The 24,813-nt window shown below is 54.6% G+C and overlaps 4 protein-coding genes across 4 annotated transcripts; all 4 read right to left on the bottom strand.

Moving 5' to 3' along the window:
- Nucleotides 1–1,019: 1,019 nt before the first annotated feature.
- On the bottom strand, nt 1,020–2,398 carry LOC135320114 (melanoma-associated antigen 8-like). The gene has a single exon (XM_064482703.1). It carries the CDS (start codon nt 2,254–2,256, stop codon nt 1,255–1,257), a length of 1,002 nt encoding a protein of 333 aa, XP_064338773.1. The 5' UTR covers nt 2,257–2,398; the 3' UTR covers nt 1,020–1,254.
- A 5,847-nt stretch (nt 2,399–8,245) lies between these two features.
- On the bottom strand, nt 8,246–9,486 carry LOC135320123 (melanoma-associated antigen 8-like). Its single transcript, XM_064482745.1, has one exon. The coding sequence runs from the start codon at nt 9,342–9,344 to the stop codon at nt 8,343–8,345; it is 1,002 nt and encodes a 333-aa protein (XP_064338815.1). The 5' UTR covers nt 9,345–9,486; the 3' UTR covers nt 8,246–8,342.
- A 6,032-nt stretch (nt 9,487–15,518) lies between these two features.
- LOC116150914 (melanoma-associated antigen 8-like) lies at nt 15,519–16,810 on the bottom strand. The gene has a single exon (XM_064482687.1). It carries the CDS (start codon nt 16,618–16,620, stop codon nt 15,616–15,618), a length of 1,005 nt encoding a protein of 334 aa, XP_064338757.1. The 5' UTR covers nt 16,621–16,810; the 3' UTR covers nt 15,519–15,615.
- Nucleotides 16,811–22,893: 6,083 nt separating this feature from the next.
- LOC135320183 (melanoma-associated antigen 8-like) lies at nt 22,894–23,892 on the bottom strand. Its single transcript, XM_064482876.1, has one exon. The coding sequence runs from the start codon at nt 23,890–23,892 to the stop codon at nt 22,894–22,896; it is 999 nt and encodes a 332-aa protein (XP_064338946.1).
- Nucleotides 23,893–24,813: the final 921 nt, after the last annotated feature.

Raw genomic sequence — 24,813 nt, 5'->3', positions numbered from 1 at the left:
GAGAAAATATTTGCAAACGTTACAACTGACAAGGGAGCAATAACCACCATATATAAACAGCTCATACAATTCAACATCAAAAAAACAAATGACCCAACTAAAAACGGGCAGAACAACACAATAGACATTTGTCCAAAGAGGAAATGCAGGTGGCCAGCAGGCACGTGAAAAGATGCTCAGTATAATTAACCATCAGGGAAATGCAAATCAAAACCACAATGACATATCACCTTATACCTGTCAGAATGGCTACCTTCAAAAGGAACGCAAATAGCAAATGTTGGCGAAGATGTGGAGAGAAGGGATCCCTCCTACACTGTTGGTGGGGATGTAAATTGGTGTGACCACTCTGGAAAACAGTATGCCGTTTCTCAAAAAACTAAAACTAGAACTACCAAGTGACCCAGCAATTCCATTCCTGGGTATACATCTCAAAAAAAAAAAAAAACAAAAAAAAAACCAGATACTAATTTGAAAAGATACACGCACCCAATATTCATAGCAGCGTTATCTACAATTGCCAAGATGTGGAAGGAACCTAAATGTCCATCAGCAGATGAATGGACACACACACAGACACACACACACACACACACACACACACACACACACACCCCGGAATACTACTCAGCCATAAAAAACAAAATTTTGCCGTTTGCAGCAAGATGGATGGACTTGGAGGACATTATGCTAAGTGAAATAAATCAGACAGAGAAAGACAAATACTGTATGATATCAATTTATATGTGGACTCTAAAAAATACAACAAACTAGTGAGTATAACAAAGAAGAAGCAGGCTCATAGAGAACAAACTAGTGATTACCAGTGGGGAGGGGTGAGGGGCAAGGGGCAATACAGGGGTGAGGGAGTGGGAAGTACAAACTATTGGGTGTAAGGAAGGTTCAAGAATGTATTGCAGAACAAGGCGTATATAACCAATATTTTCTCATAACTGTAAATAAAATGTAATCTTTAAAAAGACTGTATAATAAAATAAAGTATATTGATATTTATTAAAACGAATAACATCTGAAACATCACTAAAGGAAATGAAGATGAACTTCCATATCATTGTAGAGAACAGGAGCCCAGAGATGCTGTACACCGTGTCCCCCCCACTGGCCCGGGCCCTCACTACTTAGGATGCTGACTCCTTGCTCCTCAGACACACAGTGAAGAGTCAGCCTCACTTCCTGCCCGGCAGGAGAAGCTGCCGGACAGGGGCCTAGAAGGAGCCCAGCTGCAAGTCTGGCTCAGGCCCCCTCTTCCTCATCACTCACTCGCTCTTCAGACAGGGACGGGAAAGAACTGGGACCCCTTCTATTGATCCTGAGGAAATGTTCCAGGACTTGCAGCTTGCTGGTCTCCGTGTAGGCCCGGGGACCCCACAGGAACTCGTGGCGAGCGGGATCGCTGTTGGCCACCTGCCGGTACTCCACGTACCCCTCCCGCACCCACACGTTGGTGATGAGCTCCCTGGGCTCCCCATAGATGAAGTGCTCCCTCCCAGCACACAGCCCCATCTTGCTAAGTGCTCCCCAGACTGCCTCCTCAGGAGCAAAGTCGCCCTCCAGGACAATCACACCCAGAAGTATCAGCAGGAGGCCAGTCTTGGGAATGCTCTGCCCATCGTCCTGCATGCCATCGTAGGTGAGGCCCAGGGTGGGGACCAGGACATACAAGTGCTCCCTGGGGTCCACCTCCTTCACATCCACCCCAAAGACCAGCTGCAGACACTCAGAGGCTTGGCTCAAGACCGCAGGGAAGTGGTCCTGGTCATCTCTGAGGACCGCATTCAGCATTTCCTCTTTTGAGGTCGGCTGCTTTGTGCGGTACTTGTGGAGCAGGAAGCCCATCAGGTCAACCATCATCAAATGTAATGCATCGTGGAGCCGGGACTCGGCATCTGCCGGGTCCTGCCCGGTGCTGGGCCCCTCCTCACCTTGGCTTCTGAGGCCATTGTCTTCCGACTGGCTCCAGGGAGGGGCTGCCACGGCTGTGGGGGAGGGGCAGACACCCTGAGGGCTCTGCGCGGGACTGGGTGTCCCAGAATCAGCCACCTCCTCGCCACTGCCCAGGAACAGGACTGAGTAGGAAGACGAGGAGGAGAAGGAGGAGGAGGAAGAGGAGGAGGAGGAGGGAGACAACGGGGATGCGCCCTCCTCCTCCTCAACCCAAATGTCCTGCTCATCCTCGGAATCCTCAGCCTCTCTTGGGTCGTGAAAGTCGGCTTCAGTGTGGTGGAGGTCACGCATCTGAACGGGAGGCACGGTGAGTGGTGTCGGGCAGCTGAGAGCAGCGAGGGCAGGGGTGACAGATGGGGACCCACGGGCCTGGGGAAGAAAGGGAGTGTCAGTGGCCCGGGCTGAGAAACCCACCGTGGGGGGCTCTGACAAAGGCTACTTACAGGTCTCCTCTTCAGGGGTGCCCTCGGCCTCACAGGGGCTCTCCTCCAGGTGGACGGTCGTCTGTGAACCTGACGGGGGAAGTGAGGCGGCTCCTCAGGGTGCAGCCGGCACAGCCCGAGGTTCTGGGGGCAACACGGGGTGTGTTGAGTGGACGTTGGCCTCGCGGGGTCCCCTCTGTTCCGGGAGCCCCCGGGTACACACTCAGGGCCCACACCTCACCTTCAGTCCTGGCACTGCCAGCCTCCTGTGCTCTGTGACCCGAGAACACGTGTCTCAGACCTAGGCCTTCCCGGTGTCTGGAGCCCCTGGGAGAGAAAGGAGGGGAGACCTCGGATCTACACTGTGGCACAGCCCTGGACCCGCGTGCTGGCAGGAGGCCTGGGCTCTGGCAGGTTCCCACTCTTCTAGGGTGGGAGGTCCTGTCCGTGCTAACTCAGGGTCCTCACCGGGACTCCAAGCGGGACCTGGGATTCTGCTCTGCAACCACCTGAGGGCCCCATCCTGATAGTAGGTCCCCGGTCTCTCTGAGCCCTGGATGCCGAAGTCAGGACACACCACGTGTGCTCATCCCGCATTGAGGCCTCCCAGGGCTGACAGCAGGGGCAGGATCGGTTGCGTCCCCTCTGTTCTGGGATCTCGGGTCCCTCACTCCTCCCTCGGGGTCACCTTGACTCCTGGCAGGACCTGGGATTCCCCTCTCAGCCCACCTGAGGCCCCGCCCGTCATACCAAGACCCCAGTCCCTCTGAGACCCGCATTTCAGGAACTGCTGCCCGAGGTCCTCCCGCCCCATGGCCTTCCAGGACTGACTCTGTTCTGGGGTCCAGGGTCCCTGAATGCAAACTCGCGGTTGTCACCTTCACTCCCAGGCGGCCCTGAGATTCTCTCCTCCGCAGACCTGAGGCCCCCTCCCTTTCACTAAGTCTCCAGTCTGTCTGAGACTCGAATGCGGAAGTCAGGACAAACCACGTGGGCCTGTCGTCCCCTCGGGCCGCCGGACAGCTGAAAGCAAGGGCGACTCTCTGTGGGATGGCCACTTTTCTGGGTTCAGGGGCCCCTCCTTCCTGCTTGAGGGTCCTCACTTTGACTCAGGCGGCATGTAGCCTCCCCTTGGAGCCCCCGAGGCCCCGCCCCTCATCCAAGGACCCCAGTCCCTCCGAGACCCGGATGGCAGGAAACGCCACAGGTGGTCACCCTGCCCCAAGGCCTCCAAGGTCCAACACTGTCTTGGGGTCCAGGATCCCTCCGTTCTCCCTCGGGGTCCTCACCTTGACTCAGGCAGCATGTGGTCTCCCCTCTGGCCACCCCAATCCCCGCCCCTCATCCCAGGACCCCAGTCCCTCCGAGACCCGGATGTCGGGAAATGCCACTGGTGGTCACCCTGCCCCTAGGCCTCCAAGGTCCAACACTGTCTTGGGGTCCAGGATCCCTCCGTTCTCCCTCGGGGTCCTCACTTTGACTCAGGCGGCATGTAGCCTCCCCTTGGAACCCCCGAAGCCCCGCCCCTCATCCTAGGACCCCAGTCCCTCCGAGACCCGGATGGCGGGAAATGCCGCCGGTGCTTATTCCGACCTATGGCCTCCCAGGACCGACTGTGTTTTGGGGTCCAGGGTCCCTCACTGCTCGCTCGCGGTCGTCACCTTCACTCCCAGTGGGACCTGGGATTCTCTCCTCTGCAGATCTGAGGGTCCCCCCCTCATCTCACACGAAGTCCCCGGTCTCTGTGAGACCAGGGTGCCGCAGTCACGACACAACACGGGGGCCTGTCCTGCCCTCGGGCCTCCGGACAGCTGATAGCAAGGGCCCCTTTCTGTGGGATGGCCTCTTTTCCGGGTTCGGGGTCCCCTCAGTTTTCCCTCAGGGTCGTCACTTAGGCGTCGTGTCGTCTAGCCTCTGGCCACCCGAGGCCCCGCCCCTCATCGCAGGACCCCCGTCCCTCGGAGACCCGGGTGTGAGGAAGTCAGGGCCCCACGAGTGCTCATCCCACCCAGGCCCTCCCAGGGCTGACAGCAGGGGCGGGGATCTGTGGGGCCCATGCTGTCCTCCGTCAGGGTCCTCACCTTGAGCCCCGGCGGGTCCTGGGACGCCCCCTTGTTGAGCCGAGCCCACACCTTCACACCAAGGCCCTCACTGCCCAGAGACCCCCAGGGGCGTCTGTGGACTCACAGCAGGCCACCAAGCCCAGGGCTTCCCAGGACTGTGGACGCCAGGCGCTGAGATGGATTCCCCGGGGGTCCCTCAGCCTTCCCTCTGCTCCTCACCTGGGCTCCAGGCTGGGCCTGGGCCCCTCCCTCTGCCCACCTCAGTTTGCTCCCCTTGGACCCAGGCCCCTCCACAGCCAGGACCCCCGAGAGGGAAGCGGGGGTGGGGGTTGGGGCACTGATCTCCGCCACCCTGCCTGCGGTCTCCCAGGGCTGACAGCAGAACCGACCTGGATTCCCTGCAACCCGAGTCCCTCCACACGGTTCTACCTTGACTCCTGGCAGCGCTGGGCTCCTTCCCTGTGCAGACCTGAAGCCGGCCTCCCTCACCCAGGCCCTCACCTCTCTCACCCCCCAGGGAGGGGGCATCAGCGCCCGTCACATCCGGACCCCGTGCCCGGGGGTCTCCCAGGGCTGTCGGGAGGGCCGGAGGTGGATTCCCTGTTTGGAATTCAGCCTCGGTGGGTGTTTCCTCCCTGCGATGTCCAGGACCATTCCTCATCTATGGCTTTGGATTCTGACCATCGAGGGGAGCTGACCCATCAGTGTAAGTGTCCAGCAGACCGTTTCCAAGAACACACCCCAGTAAATCCTACCCCAAGTTTGGGGCGGTTACCAAACCTCTTCAACTATATATGCCAGGACGGAGTACACTGTGAGCCACGTCAAACGCCACTCCTCCCTGCAGTTGGAGCATTCTGAGTGTCCTAGCAGCTCAGGCAGGATAACCAGGTCTCTAAGCATCCCTGAACAAAGTACACCTTCCCCCCTCGCCCAGGAGATGTATCCACGATCCCAGAGGGACTTCTCAGAGCAATCTCCCACCTGACACGTTCCTCTCACCACTAACAAGCGCCGTCTGCACGTCTGCCTGCCGCCACCACCCAGCTTCATTACCATCACCTCCCACAGAAGGACCTCCCCCCCAGCTTCCCAAAGCCCCGAACTGCCCTGGCGCTGGGCACTTACACTTGGGTGCTCTCTCCCGGACCCCCACCCCCTCGCCCTATTTTTATTTGCCCTATGGGACTTAGGAGACCTTTCACCAACTTCCCGATGTGACTGCGGCTCCTAGACTATCCTAGGTGTGGGCTGTCCTGCTTTTCCGAGTGTCCCCACTGCTAACACCGAGCCCTCCAGAGAGGAGAGGCTCGGTGAACGTCTGCGGATGAACTGAGATGGTGAGCAGGGATCCTACTGATCCAGGTTGATTTTCTCCTACTTTCTTAACTAAGCCAGACAAATCCAGGTTATACACACATAATTATAATTTTATAGACTGACAGAAGAAAAGGGATAAGGAGCCAATAATTACCTATCGTTTACTTTTACTTCTCTCTTTCTTGACCCCACCGATTTTAGTGCTGATCACTCTCACATTTCCAAGTAAATTTCTATTCCGATGCGGTGTTACCTACTTTGGCATGACACAGTATGATGGAAACTTTCCCAATTTGTTTTACAAAATAGCAAAACTCAGTCTTGGGCTGCCTAAGTACCAGTACGTGTATAATCAATATCATTCACAAACTAAGATACTGAAGCTTATTTAATATTATTATTAATATACAGAAATCTGTTGCATCTTATACACTAACAAAGGAGTACCAGAAAGAGAAATTAAGGAAACAATCCCATTTACCATCACATCAAAGAGAATAAATAATCTAGTAATAAACCTAGCTAAGGAGACCAAAGACCTGTACTCCAATAACTACAAGACACTGATGCAAGAAGCTGAAGATGACACCAACAGATGGAAAGATATACCGTGTTCTTGGATTGGAAGAATCAGTGTTGTTGACCAAACAACCCAGTGACCATACTACCCAAGGCAATCTACAGATTCAAAGCAATCCCTGTCAAAATAACAATGGCATTTTTCTCAGAACCAGAACAAATAATTTAAAAAAGTGTCTGGAAAAAGAAAAGAACCCCAATAGCTAAAACAATCTTGGGAATGAAGAACAGAGCTGGAGAAATCATGCTCCCTGACATTGGACTATACTACAAAGCTGTAGTAATCAAAACAGTGCGGTTCTGGCCCCCAAACAGACACACAGATCAATGGAACAGGATAGAGAGGCGAGAAGTAAACCCACACACTTACCGTCAATTAATGTACGACAAAGGAAGCAAGGATATTGAATGGAGAAAAGACAGTCTCTTCAATAAGTGGCTCTGGGAAAACTGGACAGCTACCTGTCAAACAATGAACTTAGAACATTCTCTAACACCATATACAAAAATAAACTCAAAATAGATTAAAGATCTACATTTAAGACTGGATACTATAATACTCCTAGAGGAAAACATAGGCAGAACACTCTCTGACATAAATTACAGCAATAACTTTTTGGATCCATGTCCTAAAACAAAGGAAATAAAAGGAAAAATAAACAGCGGGGACCTAATTATACTTAAAAGCTTCTGCACAGCAAGGGAACCCACTGACTAAATTAAAACAACAACCTACTGAAGGGGAGAAAATATTTGCAAACGTTACAACTGACAAGGGAGCAATAACCACCATATATAAACAGCTCATACAATTCAACATCAAAAAAACAAATGACCCAACTAAAAACGGGCAGAACAACACAATAGACATTTGTCCAAAGAGGAAATGCAGGTGGCCAGCAGGCACGTGAAAAGATGCTCAGTATAATTAACCATCAGGGAAATGCAAATCAAAACCACAATGACATATCACCTTATACCTGTCAGAATGGCTACCTTCAAAAGGAACGCAAATAGCAAATGTTGGCGAAGATGTGGAGAGAAGGGATCCCTCCTACACTGTTGGTGGGGATGTAAATTGGTGTGACCACTCTGGAAAACAGTATGCCGTTTCTCAAAAAACTAAAACTAGAACTACCAAGTGACCCAGCAATTCCATTCCTGGGTATACATCTCAAAAAAAAAAAAAAACAAAAAAAAAACCAGATACTAATTTGAAAAGATACACGCACCCAATATTCATAGCTGTGTTATCTACAATTGCCAAGATGTGGAAGGAACCTAAATGTCCATCAGCAGATGAATGGACACACACACACACAGACACACAGACACACACACACACACACACACCCCGGAATACTACTCAGCCATAAAAAACAAAATTTTGCCGTTTGCAGCAAGATGGATGGACTTGGAGGACATTATGCTAAGTGAAATAAATCAGACAGAGAAAGACAAATACTGTATGATATCAATTTATATGTGGACTCTAAAAAATACAACAAACTAGTGAGTATAACAAAGAAGAAGCAGGCTCATAGAGAACAAACTAGTGATTACCAGTGGGGAGGGGTGAGGGGCAAGGGGCAATATAGGGGTGAGGGAGTGGGAAGTACAAACTATTGGGTGTAAGGAAGGTTCAAGAATGTATTGCAGAACAAGGCGTATATAACCAATATTTTCTCATAACTGTAAATAAAATGTAATCTTTAAAAAGACTGTATAATAAAATAAAGTATATTGATATTTATGAAAACGAATAACATCTGAAACATCACTAAAGGAAATGAAGATGAATTTCCATATCATTGTAGAGAACAGGAGCCCAGAGATGCTGTACACCGTGTCCCCCCCACTGGCCCGGGCCCTCACTACTTAGGGTGCTGACTCCTTGCTCCTCAGACACACAGTGAAGAGTCAGCCTCACTTCCTGCCCGGCAGGAGAAGCTGCCGGACAGGGGCCTAGAAGGAGCCCAGCTGCAAGTCTGGCTCAGGCCCCCTCTTCCTCATCACTCACTCGCTCTTCAGACAGGGACGGGAAAGAACTGGGACCCCTTCTATTGATCCTGAGGAAATGTTCCAGGACTTGCAGCTTGCTGGTCTCCGTGTAGGCCCGGGGACCCCACAGGAACTCGTGGCGAGCGGGATCGCTGTTGGCCACCTGCCGGTACTCCACGTACCCCTCCCGCACCCACACGTTGGTGATGAGCTCCCTGGGCTCCCCATAGATGAAGTGCTCCCTCCCAGCACACAGCCCCATCTTGCTAAGTGCTCCCCAGACTGCCTCCTCAGGAGCAAAGTCGCCCTCCAGGACAATCACACCCAGAAGTATCAGCAGGAGGCCAGTCTTGGGAATGCTCTGCCCATCGTCCTGCATGCCATCGTAGGTGAGGCCCAGGGTGGGGACCAGGACATACAAGTGCTCCCTGGGGTCCACCTCCTTCACATCCACCCCAAAGACCAGCTGCAGACACTCAGAGGCTTGGCTCAAGACCGCAGGGAAGTGGTCCTGGTCATCTCTGAGGACCGCATTCAGCATTTCCTCTTTTGAGGTCGGCTGCTTTGTGCGGTACTTGTGGAGCAGGAAGCCCATCAGGTCAACCATCATCAAATGTAATGCATCGTGGAGCCGGGACTCGGCATCTGCCGGGTCCTGCCCGGTGCTGGGCCCCTCCTCACCTTGGCTTCTGAGGCCATTGTCTTCCGACTGGCTCCAGGGAGGGGCTGCCACGGCTGTGGGGGAGGGGCAGACACCCTGAGGGCTCTGCGCGGGACTGGGTGTCCCAGAATCAGCCACCTCCTCGCCACTGCCCAGGAACAGGACTGAGTAGGAAGACGAGGAGGAGAAGGAGGAGGAGGAAGAGGAGGAGGAGGAGGGAGACAACGGGGATGCGCCCTCCTCCTCCTCAACCCAAATGTCCTGCTCATCCTCGGAATCCTCAGCCTCTCTTGGGTCGTGAAAGTCGGCTTCAGTGTGGTGGAGGTCACGCATCTGAACGGGAGGCACGGTGAGTGGTGTCGGGCAGCTGAGAGCAGCGAGGGCAGGGGTGACAGATGGGGACCCACGGGCCTGGGGAAGAAAGGGAGTGTCAGTGGCCCGGGCTGAGAAACCCACCGTGGGGGGCTCTGACAAAGGCTACTTACAGGTCTCCTCTTCAGGGGTGCCCTCGGCCTCACAGGGGCTCTCCTCCAGGTGGACGGTCGTCTGTGAACCTGACGGGGGAAGTGAGGCGGCTCCTCAGGGTGCAGCCGGCACAGCCCGAGGTTCTGGGGGCAACACGGGGTGTGTGGAGTGGACGTTGGCCTCGCGGGGTCCCCTCTGTTCCGGGAGCCCCCGGGTACACACTCAGGGCCCACACCTCACCTTCAGTCCTGGCACTGCCAGCCTCCTGTGCTCTGTGACCCGAGAACACGTGTCTCAGACCTAGGCCTTCCCGGTGTCTGGAGCCCCTGGGAGAGAAAGGAGGGGAGACCTCGGATCTACACTGTGGCACAGCCCTGGACCCGCGTGCTGGCAGGAGGCCTGGGCTCTGGCAGGTTCCCACTCTTCTAGGGTGGGAGGTCCTGTCCGCGCTAACTCAGGGTCCTCACCGGGACTCCAAGCGGGACCTGGGATTCTGCTCTGCAACCACCTGAGGGCCCCATCCTGATAGTAGGTCCCCGGTCTCTCTGAGCCCTGGATGCCGAAGTCAGGACACACCACGTGTGCTCATCCCGCATTGAGGCCTCCCAGGGCTGACAGCAGGGGCAGGATCGGTTGCGTCCCCTCTGTTCTGGGATCTCGGGTCCCTCACTCCTCCCTCGGGGTCACCTTGACTCCTGGCAGGACCTGGGATTCCCCTCTCAGCCCACCTGAGGCCCCGCCCGTCATACCAAGACCCCAGTCCCTCTGAGACCCGCATTTCAGGAACTGCTGCCCGAGGTCCTCCCGCCCCATGGCCTCCCAGGACTGACTCTGTTTTGGGGTCCAGGGTCCCTGAATGCTAACTCGCGGTCGTCACCTTCACTCCCAGGCGGCCCTGAGATTCTCTCCTCCGCAGACCTGAGGCCCCCGCCCTTTCACTATGTCCCAGGTCTGTCTGAGACTCGGATGCGGAAGTCAGGACAAACCACGTGGGCTGTCGTCCCCTCGGGCCGCCGGACAGCTGAAAGCAAGGGCGACTCTCTGTGGGATGGCCACTTTTCTGGGTTCAGGGGCCCCTCCTTCCTGCTTGAGGGTCCTCACTTTGACTCAGGCGGCATGTAGCCTCCCCTTGGAGCCCCCGAGGCCCCGCCCCTCATCCCATGACCCCAGTCCCTCCGAGACCCGGATGGCAGGAAACGCCGCAGGTGGTCACCCTGCCCCAAGGCCTCCAAGGTCCAACACTGTCCCGGGGTGCAAGATCCGTCCGTTCCCCCTCGGGGTCCTCACTTTGACTCAGGCGGCAGATAGCCTCCCCTTGGAGCCCCCGAGGCCCCGCCCCTCATCCCAGGACCCCAGTCCCTCCGAGACCCGGATGGCAGGAAACGCCGCAGGTGGTCACCCTGCCCCAAGGCCTCCAAGATCCAACAGTGTCTTGGGGTCCAGGATCCCTCCGTTCTCCCTCGGGGTCCTCACTTTGACTCAGGCGGCAGATAGCCTCCCCTTGGAGCCCCCGAGGCCCCGCCCCTCATCCCAGGACCCCAGTCCCTCCGAGACCCGGATGGCAGGAAACGCCACAGGTGGTCACCCTGCCCCAAGGCCTCCAAGATCCAACACTGTCTTGGGGTCCAGGATCCCTCTGTTCTCCCTCGGGGTCCTCACTTTGACTCAGGCGGCATGTAGCCTCCCCTTGGAACCCCCGAAGCCCCGCCCCTCATCCCAGGACCCCAGTCCCTCCGAGACCCGGATGGCGGGAAATGCCGCCGGTGCTTATTCCGACCTATGGCCTCCCAGGACCGACTGTGTTTTGGGGTCCAGGGTCCCTCACTGCTCGCTCGCGGTCGTCACCTTCACTCCCAGTGGGACCTGGGATTCTCTGCTCTGCAGATCTGAGGGTCCCCCCCTCATCTCACACGAAGTCCCCGGTCTCTGTGAGACCAGGGTGCCGCAGTCACGACACAACACGGGGGCCTGTCCTGCCCTCGGGCCTCCGGACAGCTGATAGCAAGGGCCCCTTTCTGTGGGATGGCTTCTTTTCCGGGTTCGGGGTCCCCTCAGTTTTCCCTCAGGGTCGTCACTTAGGCGTCGTGTCGTCTAGCCTCTGGCCACCCGAGGCCCCGCCCCTCATCGCAGGACCCCCGTCCCTCGGAGACCCGGGTGTGAGGAAGTCAGGGCCCCACGAGTGCTCATCCCACCCAGGCCCTCCCAGGGCTGACAGCAGGGGCGGGGATCTGTGGGGCCCATGCTGTCCTCCGTCAGGGTCCTCACCTTGAGCCCCGGCGGGTCCTGGGACGCCCCCTTGTTGAGCCGAGCCCACACCTTCACACCAAGGCCCTCACTGCCCAGAGACCCCCAGGGGCGTCTGTGGACTCACAGCAGGCCACCAAGCCCAGGGCTTCCCAGGACTGTGGACGCCAGGCGCTGAGATGGATTCCCCGGGGGTCCCTCAGCCTTCCCTCTGCTCCTCACCTGGGCTCCAGGCTGGGCCTGGGCCCCTCCCTCTGCCCACCTCAGTTTGCTCCCCTTGGACCCAGGCCCCTCCACAGCCAGGACCCCCGAGAGGGAAGCGGGGGTGGGGGTTGGGGCACTGATCCCCGCAACCCTGCCTGCGGTCTCCCAGGGCTGACAGCAGAACCGACCTGGATTCCCTGCAACCCGAGTCCCTCCACACGGTTCTACCTTGACTCCTGGCAGCGCTGGGCTCCTTCCCTGTGCAGACCTGAAGCCGGCCTCCCTCACCCAGGCCCTCACCTCTCTCACCCCCCAGGGAGGGGGCATCAGCGCCCGTCACATCCGGACCCCGTGCCCGGGGGTCTCCCAGGGCTGTCGGGAGGGCCGGAGGTGGATTCCCTGTTTGGAATTCAGCCTCGGTGGGTGTTTCCTCCCTGCGATGTCCAGGACCATTCCTCATCTATGGCTTTGGATTCTGACCATCGAGGGGAGCTGACCCATCAGTGTAAGTGTCCAGCAGACCGTTTCCAAGAACACACCCCAGTAAATCCTACCCCAAGTTTGGGGCGGTTACCAAACCTCTTCAACTATATATGCCAGGACGGAGTACACTGTGAGCCACGTCAAACGCCACTCCTCCCTGCAGTTGGAGCATTCTGAGTGTCCTAGCAGCTCAGGCAGGATAACCAGGTCTCTAAGCATCCCTGAACAAAGTACACCTTCCCCCCTCGCCCAGGAGATGTATCCACGATCCCAGAGGGACTTCTCAGAGCAATCTCCCACCTGACACGTTCCTCTCACCACTAACAAGCGCCGTCTGCACGTCTGCCTGCCGCCACCACCCAGCTTCATTACCATCACCTCCCACAGAAGGACCTCCCCCCCAGCTTCCCAAAGCCCCGAACTGCCCTGGCGCTGGGCACTTACACTTGGGTGCTCTCTCCCGGACCCCCACCCCCTCGCCCTATTTTTATTTGCCCTATGGGACTTAGGAGACCTTTCACCAACTTCCCGATGTGACTGCGGCTCCTAGACTATCCTAGGTGTGGGCTGTCCTGCTTTTCCGAGTGTCCCCACTGCTAACACCGAGCCCTCCAGAGAGGAGAGGCTCGGTGAACGTCTGCGGATGAACTGAGATGGTGAGCAGGGATCCTACTGATCCAGGTTGATTTTCTCCTACTTTCTTAACTAAGCCAGACAAATCCAGGTTATACACACATAATTATAATTTTATAGACTGACAGAAGAAAAGGGATAAGGAGCCAATAATTACCTATCGTTTACTTTTACTTCTCTCTTTCTTGACCCCACCGATTTTAGTGCTGATCACTCTCACATTTCCAAGTAAATTTCTATTCCGATGCGGTGTTACCTACTTTGGCATGACACAGTATGATGGAAACTTTCCCAATTTGTTTTACAAAATAGCAAAACTCAGTCTTGGGCTGCCTAAGTACCAGTACGTGTATAATCAATATCATTCACAAACTAAGATACTGAAGCTTATTTAATATTATTATTAATATACAGAAATCTGTTGCATCTTACACACTAACAAAGGAGTATCAGAAAGAGAAATTAAGGAAACAATCCCATTTACCATCACATCAAAGAGAATAAATAATCTAGTAATAAACCTAGCTAAGGAGACCAAAGACCTGTACTCCAATAACTACAAGACACTGATGCAAGAAGCTGAAGATGACACCAACAGATGGAAAGATATACCGTGTTCTTGGATTGGAAGAATCAGTGTTGTTGACCAAACAACCCAGTGACCATACTACCCAAGGCAATCTACAGATTCAAAGCAATCCCTGTCAAAATAACAATGGCATTTTTCTCAGAACCAGAACAAATAATTTAAAAAAGTGTCTGGAAAAAGAAAAGAACCCCAATAGCTAAAACAATCTTGGGAATGAAGAACAGAGCTGGAGAAATCATGCTCCCTGACATTGGACTATACTACAAAGCTGTAGTAATCAAAACAGTGCGGTTCTGGCCCCCAAACAGACACACAGATCAATGGAACAGGATAGAGAGGCGAGAAGTAAACCCACACACTTACCGTCAATTAATGTACGACAAAGGAAGCAAGGATATTGAATGGAGAAAAGACAGTCTCTTCAATAAGTGGCTCTGGGAAAACTGGACAGCTACCTGTCAAACAATGAACTTAGAACATTCTCTAACACCATATACAAAAATAAACTCAAAATAGATTAAAGATCTACATTTAAGACTGGATACTATAATACTCCTAGAGGAAAACATAGGCAGAACACTCTCTGACATAAATTACAGCAATAACTTTTTGGATCCATGTCCTAAAACAAAGGAAATAAAAGGAAAAATAAACAGCGGGGACCTAATTATACTTAAAAGCTTCTGCACAGCAAGGGAACCCACTGACTAAATTAAAACAACAACCTACTGAAGGGGAGAAAATATTTGCAAACGTTACAACTGACAAGGGAGCAATAACCACCATATATAAACAGCTCATACAATTCAACATCAAAAAAACAAATGACCCAACTAAAAACGGGCAGAACAACACAATAGACATTTGTCCAAAGAGGAAATGCAGGTGGCCAGCAGGCACGTGAAAAGATGCTCAGTATAATTAACCATCAGGGAAATGCAAATCAAAACCACAATGACATATCACCTTATACCTGTCAGAATGGCTACCTTCAAAAGGAACGCAAATAGCAAATGTTGGCGAAGATGTGGAGAGAAGGGATCCCTCCTACACTGTTGGTGGGGATGTAAATTGGTGTGACCACTCTGGAAAACAGTATGCCGTTTCTCAAAAAACTAAAACTAGAACTACCAAGTGACCCAGCAATTCCATTCCTGGGTATACATCTCAAAAAAAAAAAAAAACAAAAAAAAAACCAGATACTAATTTGAAAAGATACACGCACCCAATATTCATAGCTGTGTTATCTACAATTGCCAAGATGTGGAAGGAACCTAAATGTCCATCAGCAGATGAATGGACACACACACACACAGACACACAGACACACACACACACACACACACCCCGGAATACTACTCAGCCATAAAAAACAAAATTTTGCCGTTTGCAGCAAGATGGATGGACTTGGAGGACATTATGCTAAGTGAAATAAATCAGACAGAGAAAGACAAATACTGTATGATATCAATTTATATGTGGACTCTAAAAAATACAACAAACTAGTGAGTATAACAAAGAAGAAGCAGGCTCATAGAGAACAAACTAGTGATTACCAGTGGGGAGGGGTGAGGGGCAAGGGGCAATATAGGGGTGAGGGAGTGGGAAGTACAAACTATTGGGTGTAAGGAAGGTTCAAGAATGTATTGCAGAACAAGGCGTATATAACCAATATTTTCTCATAACTGTAAATAAAATGTAATCTTTAAAAAGACTGTATAATAAAATAAAGTATATTGATATTTATGAAAACGAATAACATCTGAAACATCACTAAAGGAAATGAAGATGAATTTCCATATCATTGTAGAGAACAGGAGCCCAGAGATGCTGTACACCGTGTCCCCCCCACTGGCCCGGGCCCTCACTACTTAGGGTGCTGACTCCTTGCTCCTCAGACACACAGTGAAGAGTCAGCCTCACTTCCTGCCCGGCAGGAGAAGCTGCCGGACAGGGGCCTAGAAGGAGCCCAGCTGCAAGTCTGGCTCAGGCCCCCTCTTCCTCATCACTCACTCGCTCTTCAGACAGGGACGGGAAAGAACTGGGACCCCTTCTATTGATCCTGAGGAAATGTTCCAGGACTTGCAGCTTGCTGGTCTCCGTGTAGGCCCGGGGACCCCACAGGAACTCGTGGCGAGCGGGATCGCTGTTGGCCACCTGCCGGTACTCCACGTACCCCTCCCGCACCCACACGTTGGTGATGAGCTCCCTGGGCTCCCCATAGATGAAGTGCTCCCTCCCAGCACACAGCCCCATCTTGCTAAGTGCTCCCCAGACTGCCTCCTCAGGAGCAAAGTCGCCCTCCAGGACAATCACACCCAGAAGTATCAGCAGGAGGCCAGTCTTGGGAATGCTCTGCCCATCGTCCTGCATGCCATCGTAGGTGAGGCCCAGGGTGGGGACCAGGACATACAAGTGCTCCCTGGGGTCCACCTCCTTCACATCCACCCCAAAGACCAGCTGCAGACACTCAGAGGCTTGGCTCAAGACCGCAGGGAAGTGGTCCTGGTCATCTCTGAGGACCGCATTCAGCATTTCCTCTTTTGAGGTCGGCTGCTTTGTGCGGTACTTGTGGAGCAGGAAGCCCATCAGGTCAACCATCATCAAATGTAATGCATCGTGGAGCCGGGACTCGGCATCTGCCGGGTCCTGCCCGGTGCTGGGCCCCTCCTCACCTTGGCTTCTGAGGCCATTGTCTTCCGACTGGCTCCAGGGAGGGGCTGCCACGGCTGTGGGGGAGGGGCAGACACCCTGAGGGCTCTGCGCGGGACTGGGTGTCCCAGAATCAGCCACCTCCTCGCCACTGCCCAGGAACAGGACTGAGTAGGAAGACGAGGAGGAGAAGGAGGAGGAGGAGGAGGAGGAGGAGGAGGAGGGAGACAACGGGGATGCGCCCTCCTCCTCCTCAACCCAAATGTCCTGCTCATCCTCGGAATCCTCAGCCTCTCTTGGGTCGTGAAAGTCGGCTTCAGTGTGGTGGAGGTCACGCATCTGAACGGGAGGCACGGTGAGTGGTGTCGGGCAGCTGAGAGCAGCGAGGGCAGGGGTGACAGATGGGGACCCACGGGCCTGGGGAAGAAAGGGAGTGTCAGTGGCCCGGGCTGAGAAACCCACCGTGGGGGGCTCTGACAAAGGCTACTTACAGGTCTCCTCTTCAGGGGTGCCCTCGGCCTCACAGGGGCTCTCCTCCTGGTGGACGGTCGTCTGTGAACCTGACGGGGGAAGTGAGGCGGCTCCTCAGGGTGCAGCCGGCACAGCCCGAGGTTCTGGGGGCAACACGGGGTGTGTGGAGTGGACGTTGGCCTCGCGGGGTCCCCTCTGTTCCGGGAGCCCCCGGGTACACACTCAGGGCCCACACCTCACCTTCAGTCCTGGCACTGCCAGCCTCCTGTGCTCTGTGACCCGAGAACACGTGTCTCAGACCTAGGCCTTCCCGGTGTCTGGAGCCCCTGGGAGAGAAAGGAGGGGAGACCTCGGATCTACACTGTGGCACAGCCCTGGACCCGCGTGCTGGCAGGAGGCCTGGGCTCTGGCAGGTTCCCACTCTTCTAGGGTGGGAGGTCCTGTCCGCGCTAACTCAGGGTCCTCACCGGGACTCCAAGCGGGACCTGGGATTCTGCTCTGCAACCACCTGAGGGCCCCATCCTGATAGTAGGTCCCCGGTCTCTCTGAGCCCTGGATGCCGAAGTCAGGACACACCACGTGTGCTCATCCCGCATTGAGGCCTCCCAGGGCTGACAGCAGGGGCAGGATCGGTTGCGTCCCCTCTGTTCTGGGATCTCGGGTCCCTCACTCCTCCCTCGGGGTCACCTTGACTCCTGGCAGGACCTGGGATTCCCCTCTCAGCCCACCTGAGGCCCCGCCCGTCATACCAAGACCCCAGTCCCTCTGAGACCCGCATTTCAGGAACTGCTGCCCGAGGTCCTCCCGCCCCATGGCCTCCCAGGACTGACTCTGTTTTGGGGTCCAGGGTCCCTGAATGCTAACTCGCGGTCGTCACCTTCACTCCCAGGCGGCCCTGAGATTCTCTCCTCCGCAGACCTGAGGCCCCCGCCCTTTCACTATGTCCCAGGTCTGTCTGAGACTCGGATGCGGAAGTCAGGACAAACCACGTGGGCTGTCGTCCCCTCGGGCCGCCGGACAGCTGAAAGCAAGGGCGACTCTCTGTGGGATGGCCACTTTTCTGGGTTCAGGGGCCCCTCCTTCCTGCTTGAGGGTCCTCACTTTGACTCAGGCGGCATGTAGCCTCCCCTTGGAGCCCCCGAGGCCCCGCCCCTCATCCCATGACCCCAGTCCCTCCGAGACCCGGATGGCAGGAAACGCCGCAGGTGGTCACCCTGCCCCAAGGCCTCCAAGGTCCAACACTGTCCCGGGGTGCAAGATCCGTCCGTTCCCCCTCGGGGTCCTCACTTTGACTCAGGCGGCAGATAGCCTCCCCTTGGAGCCCCCGAGGCCCCGCCCCTCATCCCAGGACCCCAGTCCCTCCGAGACCCGGATGGCAGGAAACGCCGCAGGTGGTCACCCTGCCCCAAGGCCTCCAAGATCCAACAGTGTCTTGGGGTCCAGGATCCCTCCGTTCTCCCTCGGGGTCCTCACTTTGACTCAGGCGGCAGATAGCCTCCCCTTGGAGCCCCCGAGGCCCCGCCCCTCATCCCAGGACCCCAGTCCCTCCGAGACCCGGATGGCAGGAAACGCCACAGGTGGTCACCCTGCCCCAAGGCCTCCAAGATCCAACACTGTCTTGGGGTCCAGGATCCCTCTGTTCTCCCTCGGGGTCCTCACTTTGACTCAGGCGGCATGTAGCCTCCCCTTGGAACCCCCGAAGCCCCGCCCCTCATCCCAGGACCCCAGTCCCTCCGAGACCCGGATGGCGGGAAATGCCGCCGGTGCTTATTCCGACCTATGGCCTCCCAGGACCGACTGTGTTTTGGGGTCCAGGGTCCCTCACTGCTCGCTCGCGGTCGTCACCTTCACTCCCAGTGGGACCTGGGATTCTCTGCTCTGCAGATCTGAGGGTCCCCCCCTCATCTCACACGAAGTCCCCGGTCTCTGTGAGACCAGGGTGCCGCAGTCACGACACAACACGGGGGCCTGTCCTGCCCTCGGGCCTCCGGACAGCTGATAGCAAGGGCCCCTTTCTGTGGGATGGCTTCTTTTCCGGGTTCGGGGTCCCCTCAGTTTTCCCTCAGGGTCGTCACTTAGGCGTCGTGTCGTCTAGCCTCTGGCCACCCGAGGCCCCGCCCCTCATCGCAGGACCCCCGTCCCTCGGAGACCCGGGTGTGAGGAAGTCAGGGCCCCACGAGTGCTCATCCCACCCAGGCCCTCCCAGGGCTGACAGCAGGGGCGGGGATCTGTGGGGCCCATGCTGTCCTCCGTCAGGGTCCTCACCTTGAGCCCCGGCGGGTCCTGGGACGCCCCCTTGTTGAGCCGAGCCCACACCTTCACACCAAGGCCCTCACTGCCCAGAGACCCCCAGGGGCGTCTGTGGACTCACAGCAGGCCACCAAGCCCAGGGCTTCCCAGGACTGTGGACGCCAGGCGCTGAGATGGATTCCCCGGGGGTCCCTCAGCCTTCCCTCTGCTCCTCACCTGGGCTCCAGGCTGGGCCTGGGCCCCTCCCTCTGCCCACCTCAGTTTGCTCCCCTTGGACCCAGGCCCCTCCACAGCCAGGACCCCCGAGAGGGAAGCGGGGGTGGGGGTTGGGGCACTGATCCCCGCAACCCTGCCTGCGGTCTCCCAGGGCTGACAGCAGAACCGACCTGGATTCCCTGCAACCCGAGTCCCTCCACACGGTTCTACCTTGACTCCTGGCAGCGCTGGGCTCCTTCCCTGTGCAGACCTGAAGCCGGCCTCCCTCACCCAGGCCCTCACCTCTCTCACCCCCCAGGGAGGGGGCATCAGCGCCCGTCACATCCGGACCCCGTGCCCGGGGGTCTCCCAGGGCTGTCGGGAGGGCCGGAGGTGGATTCCCTGTTTGGAATTCAGCCTCGGTGGGTGTTTCCTCCCTGCGATGTCCAGGACCATTCCTCATCTATGGCTTTGGATTCTGACCATCGAGGGGAGCTGACCCATCAGTGTAAGTGTCCAGCAGACCGTTTCCAAGAACACACCCCAGTAAATCCTACCCCAAGTTTGGGGCGGTTACCAAACCTCTTCAACTATATATGCCAGGACGGAGTACACTGTGAGCCACGTCAAACGCCACTCCTCCCTGCAGTTGGAGCATTCTGAGTGTCCTAGCAGCTCAGGCAGGATAACCAGGTCTCTAAGCATCCCTGAACAAAGTACACCTTCCCCCCTCGCCCAGGAGATGTATCCACGATCCCAGAGGGACTTCTCAGAGCAATCTCCCACCTGACACGTTCCTCTCACCACTAACAAGCGCCGTCTGCACGTCTGCCTGCCGCCACCACCCAGCTTCATTACCATCACCTCCCACAGAAGGACCTCCCCCCCAGCTTCCCAAAGCCCCGAACTGCCCTGGCGCTGGGCACTTACACTTGGGTGCTCTCTCCCGGACCCCCACCCCCTCGCCCTATTTTTATTTGCCCTATGGGACTTAGGAGACCTTTCACCAACTTCCCGATGTGACTGCGGCTCCTAGACTATCCTAGGTGTGGGCTGTCCTGCTTTTCCGAGTGTCCCCACTGCTAACACCGAGCCCTCCAGAGAGGAGAGGCTCGGTGAACGTCTGCGGATGAACTGAGATGGTGAGCAGGGATCCTACTGATCCAGGTTGATTTTCTCCTACTTTCTTAACTAAGCCAGACAAATCCAGGTTATACACACATAATTATAATTTTATAGACTGACAGAAGAAAAGGGATAAGGAGCCAATAATTACCTATCGTTTACTTTTACTTCTCTCTTTCTTGACCCCACCGATTTTAGTGCTGATCACTCTCACATTTCCAAGTAAATTTCTATTCCGATGCGGTGTTACCTACTTTGGCATGACACAGTATGATGGAAACTTTCCCAATTTGTTTTACAAAATAGCAAAACTCAGTCTTGGGCTGCCTAAGTACCAGTACGTGTATAATCAATATCATTCACAAACTAAGATACTGAAGCTTATTTAATATTATTATTAATATACAGAAATCTGTTGCATCTTATACACTAACAAAGGAGTATCAGAAAGAGAAATTAAGGAAACAATCCCATTTACCATCACATCAAAGAGAATAAATAATCTAGTAATAAACCTAGCTAAGGAGACCAAAGACCTGTACTCCAATAACTACAAGACACTGATGCAAGAAGCTGAAGATGACACCAACAGATGGAAAGATATACCGTGTTCTTGGATTGGAAGAATCAGTGTTGTTGACCAAACAACCCAGTGACCATACTACCCAAGGCAATCTACAGATTCAAAGCAATCCCTGTCAAAATAACAATGGCATTTTTCTCAGAACCAGAACAAATAATTTAAAAAAGTGTCTGGAAAAAGAAAAGAACCCCAATAGCTAAAACAATCTTGGGAATGAAGAACAGAGCTGGAGAAATCATGCTCCCTGACATTGGACTATACTACAAAGCTGTAGTAATCAAAACAGTGCGGTTCTGGCCCCCAAACAGACACACAGATCAATGGAACAGGATAGAGAGGCGAGAAGTAAACCCACACACTTACCGTCAATTAATGTACGACAAAGGAAGCAAGGATATTGAATGGAGAAAAGACAGTCTCTTCAATAAGTGGCTCTGGGAAAACTGGACAGCTACCTGTCAAACAATGAACTTAGAACATTCTCTAACACCATATACAAAAATAAACTCAAAATAGATTAAAGATCTACATTTAAGACTGGATACTATAATACTCCTAGAGGAAAACATAGGCAGAACACTCTCTGACATAAATTACAGCAATAACTTTTTGGATCCATGTCCAAAAACAAAGGAAATAAAAGGAAAAATAAACAGCGGGGACCTAATTATACTTAAAAGCTTCTGCACAGCAAGGGAACCCACTGACTAAATTAAAACAACAACCTACTGAAGGGGAGAAAATATTTGCAAACGTTACAACTGACAAGGGAGCAATAACCACCATATATAAACAGCTCATACAATTCAACATCAAAAAAACAAATGACCCAACTAAAAACGGGCAGAACAACACAATAGACATTTGTCCAAAGAGGAAATGCAGGTGGCCAGCAGGCACGTGAAAAGATGCTCAGTATAATTAACCATCAGGGAAATGCAAATCAAAACCACAATGACATATCACCTTATACCTGTCAGAATGGCTACCTTCAAAAGGAACGCAAATAGCAAATGTTGGCGAAGATGTGGAGAGAAGGGATCCCTCCTACACTGTTGGTGGGGATGTAAATTGGTGTGACCACTCTGGAAAACAGTATGCCGTTTCTCAAAAAACTAAAACTAGAACTACCAAGTGACCCAGCAATTCCATTCCTGGGTATACATCTCAAAAAAAAAAAAAAACAAAAAAAAAACCAGATACTAATTTGAAAAGATACACGCACCCAATATTCATAGCAGCGTTATCTACAATTGCCAAGATGTGGAAGGAACCTAAATGTCCATCAGCAGATGAATGGACACACACACAGACACACACACACACACACACACACACACACACACCCCCCGGAATACTACTCAGCCATAAAAAACAAAATTTTGCCGTTTGCAGCAAGATGGATGGACTTGGAGGACATTATGCTAAGTGAAATAAATCAGACAGAGAAAGACAAATACTGTATGATATCAATTTATATGTGGACTCTAAAAAATACAACAAACTAGTGAGTATAACAAAGAAGAAGCAGGCTCATAGAGAACAAACTAGTGATTACCAGTGGGGAGGGGTGAGGGGCAAGGGGCAATACAGGGGTGAGGGAGTGGGAAGTACAAACTATTGGGTGTAAGGAAGGTTCAAGAATGTATTGCAGAACAAGGGGTATATAACCAATATTTTCTCATAACTGTAAATAAAATGTAATCTTTAAAAAGACTGTATAATAAAATAAAGTATATTGATATTTATTAAAACGAATAACATCTGAAACATCACTAAAGGAAATGAAGATGAACTTCCATATCATTGTAGAGAACAGGAGCCCAGAGATGCTGTACACCGTGTCCCCCCCACTGGCCCGGGCCCTCACTACTTAGGATGCTGACTCCTTGCTCCTCAGACACACAGTGAAGAGTCAGCCTCACTTCCTGCCCGGCAGGAGAAGCTGCCGGACAGGGGCCTAGAAGGAGCCCAGCTGCAAGTCTGGCTCAGGCCCCCTCTTCCTCATCACTCACTCGCTCTTCAGACAGGGACGGGAAAGAACTGGGACCCCTTCTATTGATCCTGAGGAAATGTTCCAGGACTTGCAGCTTGCTGGTCTCCGTGTAGGCCCGGGGACCCCACAGGAACTCGTGGCGAGCGGGATCGCTGTTGGCCACCTGCCGGTACTCCACGTACCCCTCCCGCACCCACACGTTGGTGATGAGCTCCCTGGGCTCCCCATAGATGAAGTGCTCCCTCCCAGCACACAGCCCCATCTTGCTAAGTGCTCCCCAGACTGCCTCCTCAGGAGCAAAGTCGCCCTCCAGGACAATCACACCCAGAAGTATCAGCAGGAGGCCAGTCTTGGGAATGCTCTGCCCATCGTCCTGCATGCCATCGTAGGTGAGGCCCAGGGTGGGGACCAGGACATACAAGTGCTCCCTGGGGTCCACCTCCTTCACATCCACCCCAAAGACCAGCTGCAGACACTCAGAGGCTTGGCTCAAGACCGCAGGGAAGTGGTCCCGGTCATCTCTGAGGACCGCATTCAGCATTTCCTCTTTTGAGGTCGGCTGCTTTGTGCGGTACTTGTGGAGCAGGAAGCCCATCAGGTCAACCATCATCAAATGTAATGCATCGTGGAGCCGGGACTCGGCATCTGCCGGGTCCTGCCCGGTGCTGGGCCCCTCCTCACCTTGGCTTCTGAGGCCATTGTCTTCCGACTGGCTCCAGGGAGGGGCTGCCACGGCTGTGGGGGAGGGGCAGACACCCTGAGGGCTCTGCGCGGGACTGGGTGTCCCAGAATCAGCCACCTCCTCGCCACTGCCCAGGAACAGGACTGAGTAGGAAGACGAGGAGGAGAAGGAGGAGGAGGAGGAGGAGGAGGAGGGAGACAACGGGGATGCGCCCTCCTCCTCCTCAACCCAAATGTCCTGCTCATCCTCGGAATCCTCAGCCTCTCTTGGGTCGTGAAAGTCGGCTTCAGTGTGGTGGAGGTCACGCATCTGAACGGGAGGCACGGTGAGTGGTGTCGGGCAGCTGAGAGCAGCGAGGGCAGGGGTGACAGATGGGGACCCACGGGCCTGGGGAAGAAAGGGAGTGTCAGTGGCCCGGGCTGAGAAACCCACCGTGGGGGGCTCTGACAAAGGCTACTTACAGGTCTCCTCTTCAGGGGTGCCCTCGGCCTCACAGGGGCTCTCCTCCTGGTGGACGGTCGTCTGTGAACCTGACGGGGGAAGTGAGGCGGCTCCTCAGGGTGCAGCCGGCACAGCCCGAGGTTCTGGGGGCAACACGGGGTGTGTGGAGTGGACGTTGGCCTCGCGGGGTCCCCTCTGTTCTGGGAGCCCCCGGGTACACACTCAGGGCCCACACCTCACCTTCAGTCCTGGCACTGCCAGCCTCCTGTGCTCTGTGACCCGAGAACACGTGTCTCAGACCTAGGCCTTCCCGGTGTCTGGAGCCCCTGGGAGAGAAAGGAGGGGAGACCTCGGATCTACACTGTGGCACAGCCCTGGACCCGCGTGCTGGCAGGAGGCCTGGGCTCTGGCAGGTTCCCACTCTTCTAGGGTGGGAGGTCCTGTCCGCGCTAACTCAGGGTCCTCACCGGGACTCCAAGCGGGACCTGGGATTCTGCTCTGCAACCACCTGAGGGCCCCATCCTGATAGTAGGTCCCCGGTCTCTCTGAGCCCTGGATGCCGAAGTCAGGACACACCACGTGTGCTCATCCCGCATTGAGGCCTCCCAGGGCTGACAGCAGGGGCAGGATCGGTTGCGTCCCCTCTGTTCTGGGATCTCGGGTCCCTCACTCCTCCCTCGGGGTCACCTTGACTCCTGGCAGGACCTGGGATTCCCCTCTCAGCCCACCTGAGGCCCCGCCCGTCATACCAAGACCCCAGTCCCTCTGAGACCCGCATTTCAGGAACTG

The sequence above is a fragment of the Camelus dromedarius genome, chromosome X, assembly GCF_036321535.1.
Source record: "Camelus dromedarius isolate mCamDro1 chromosome X, mCamDro1.pat, whole genome shotgun sequence".
Lineage (NCBI taxonomy): Eukaryota > Metazoa > Chordata > Mammalia > Artiodactyla > Camelidae > Camelus > Camelus dromedarius.
Note: the sequence above shows the minus strand (reverse complement) of the source record. Positions and strands in the feature narration are given on the sequence as shown.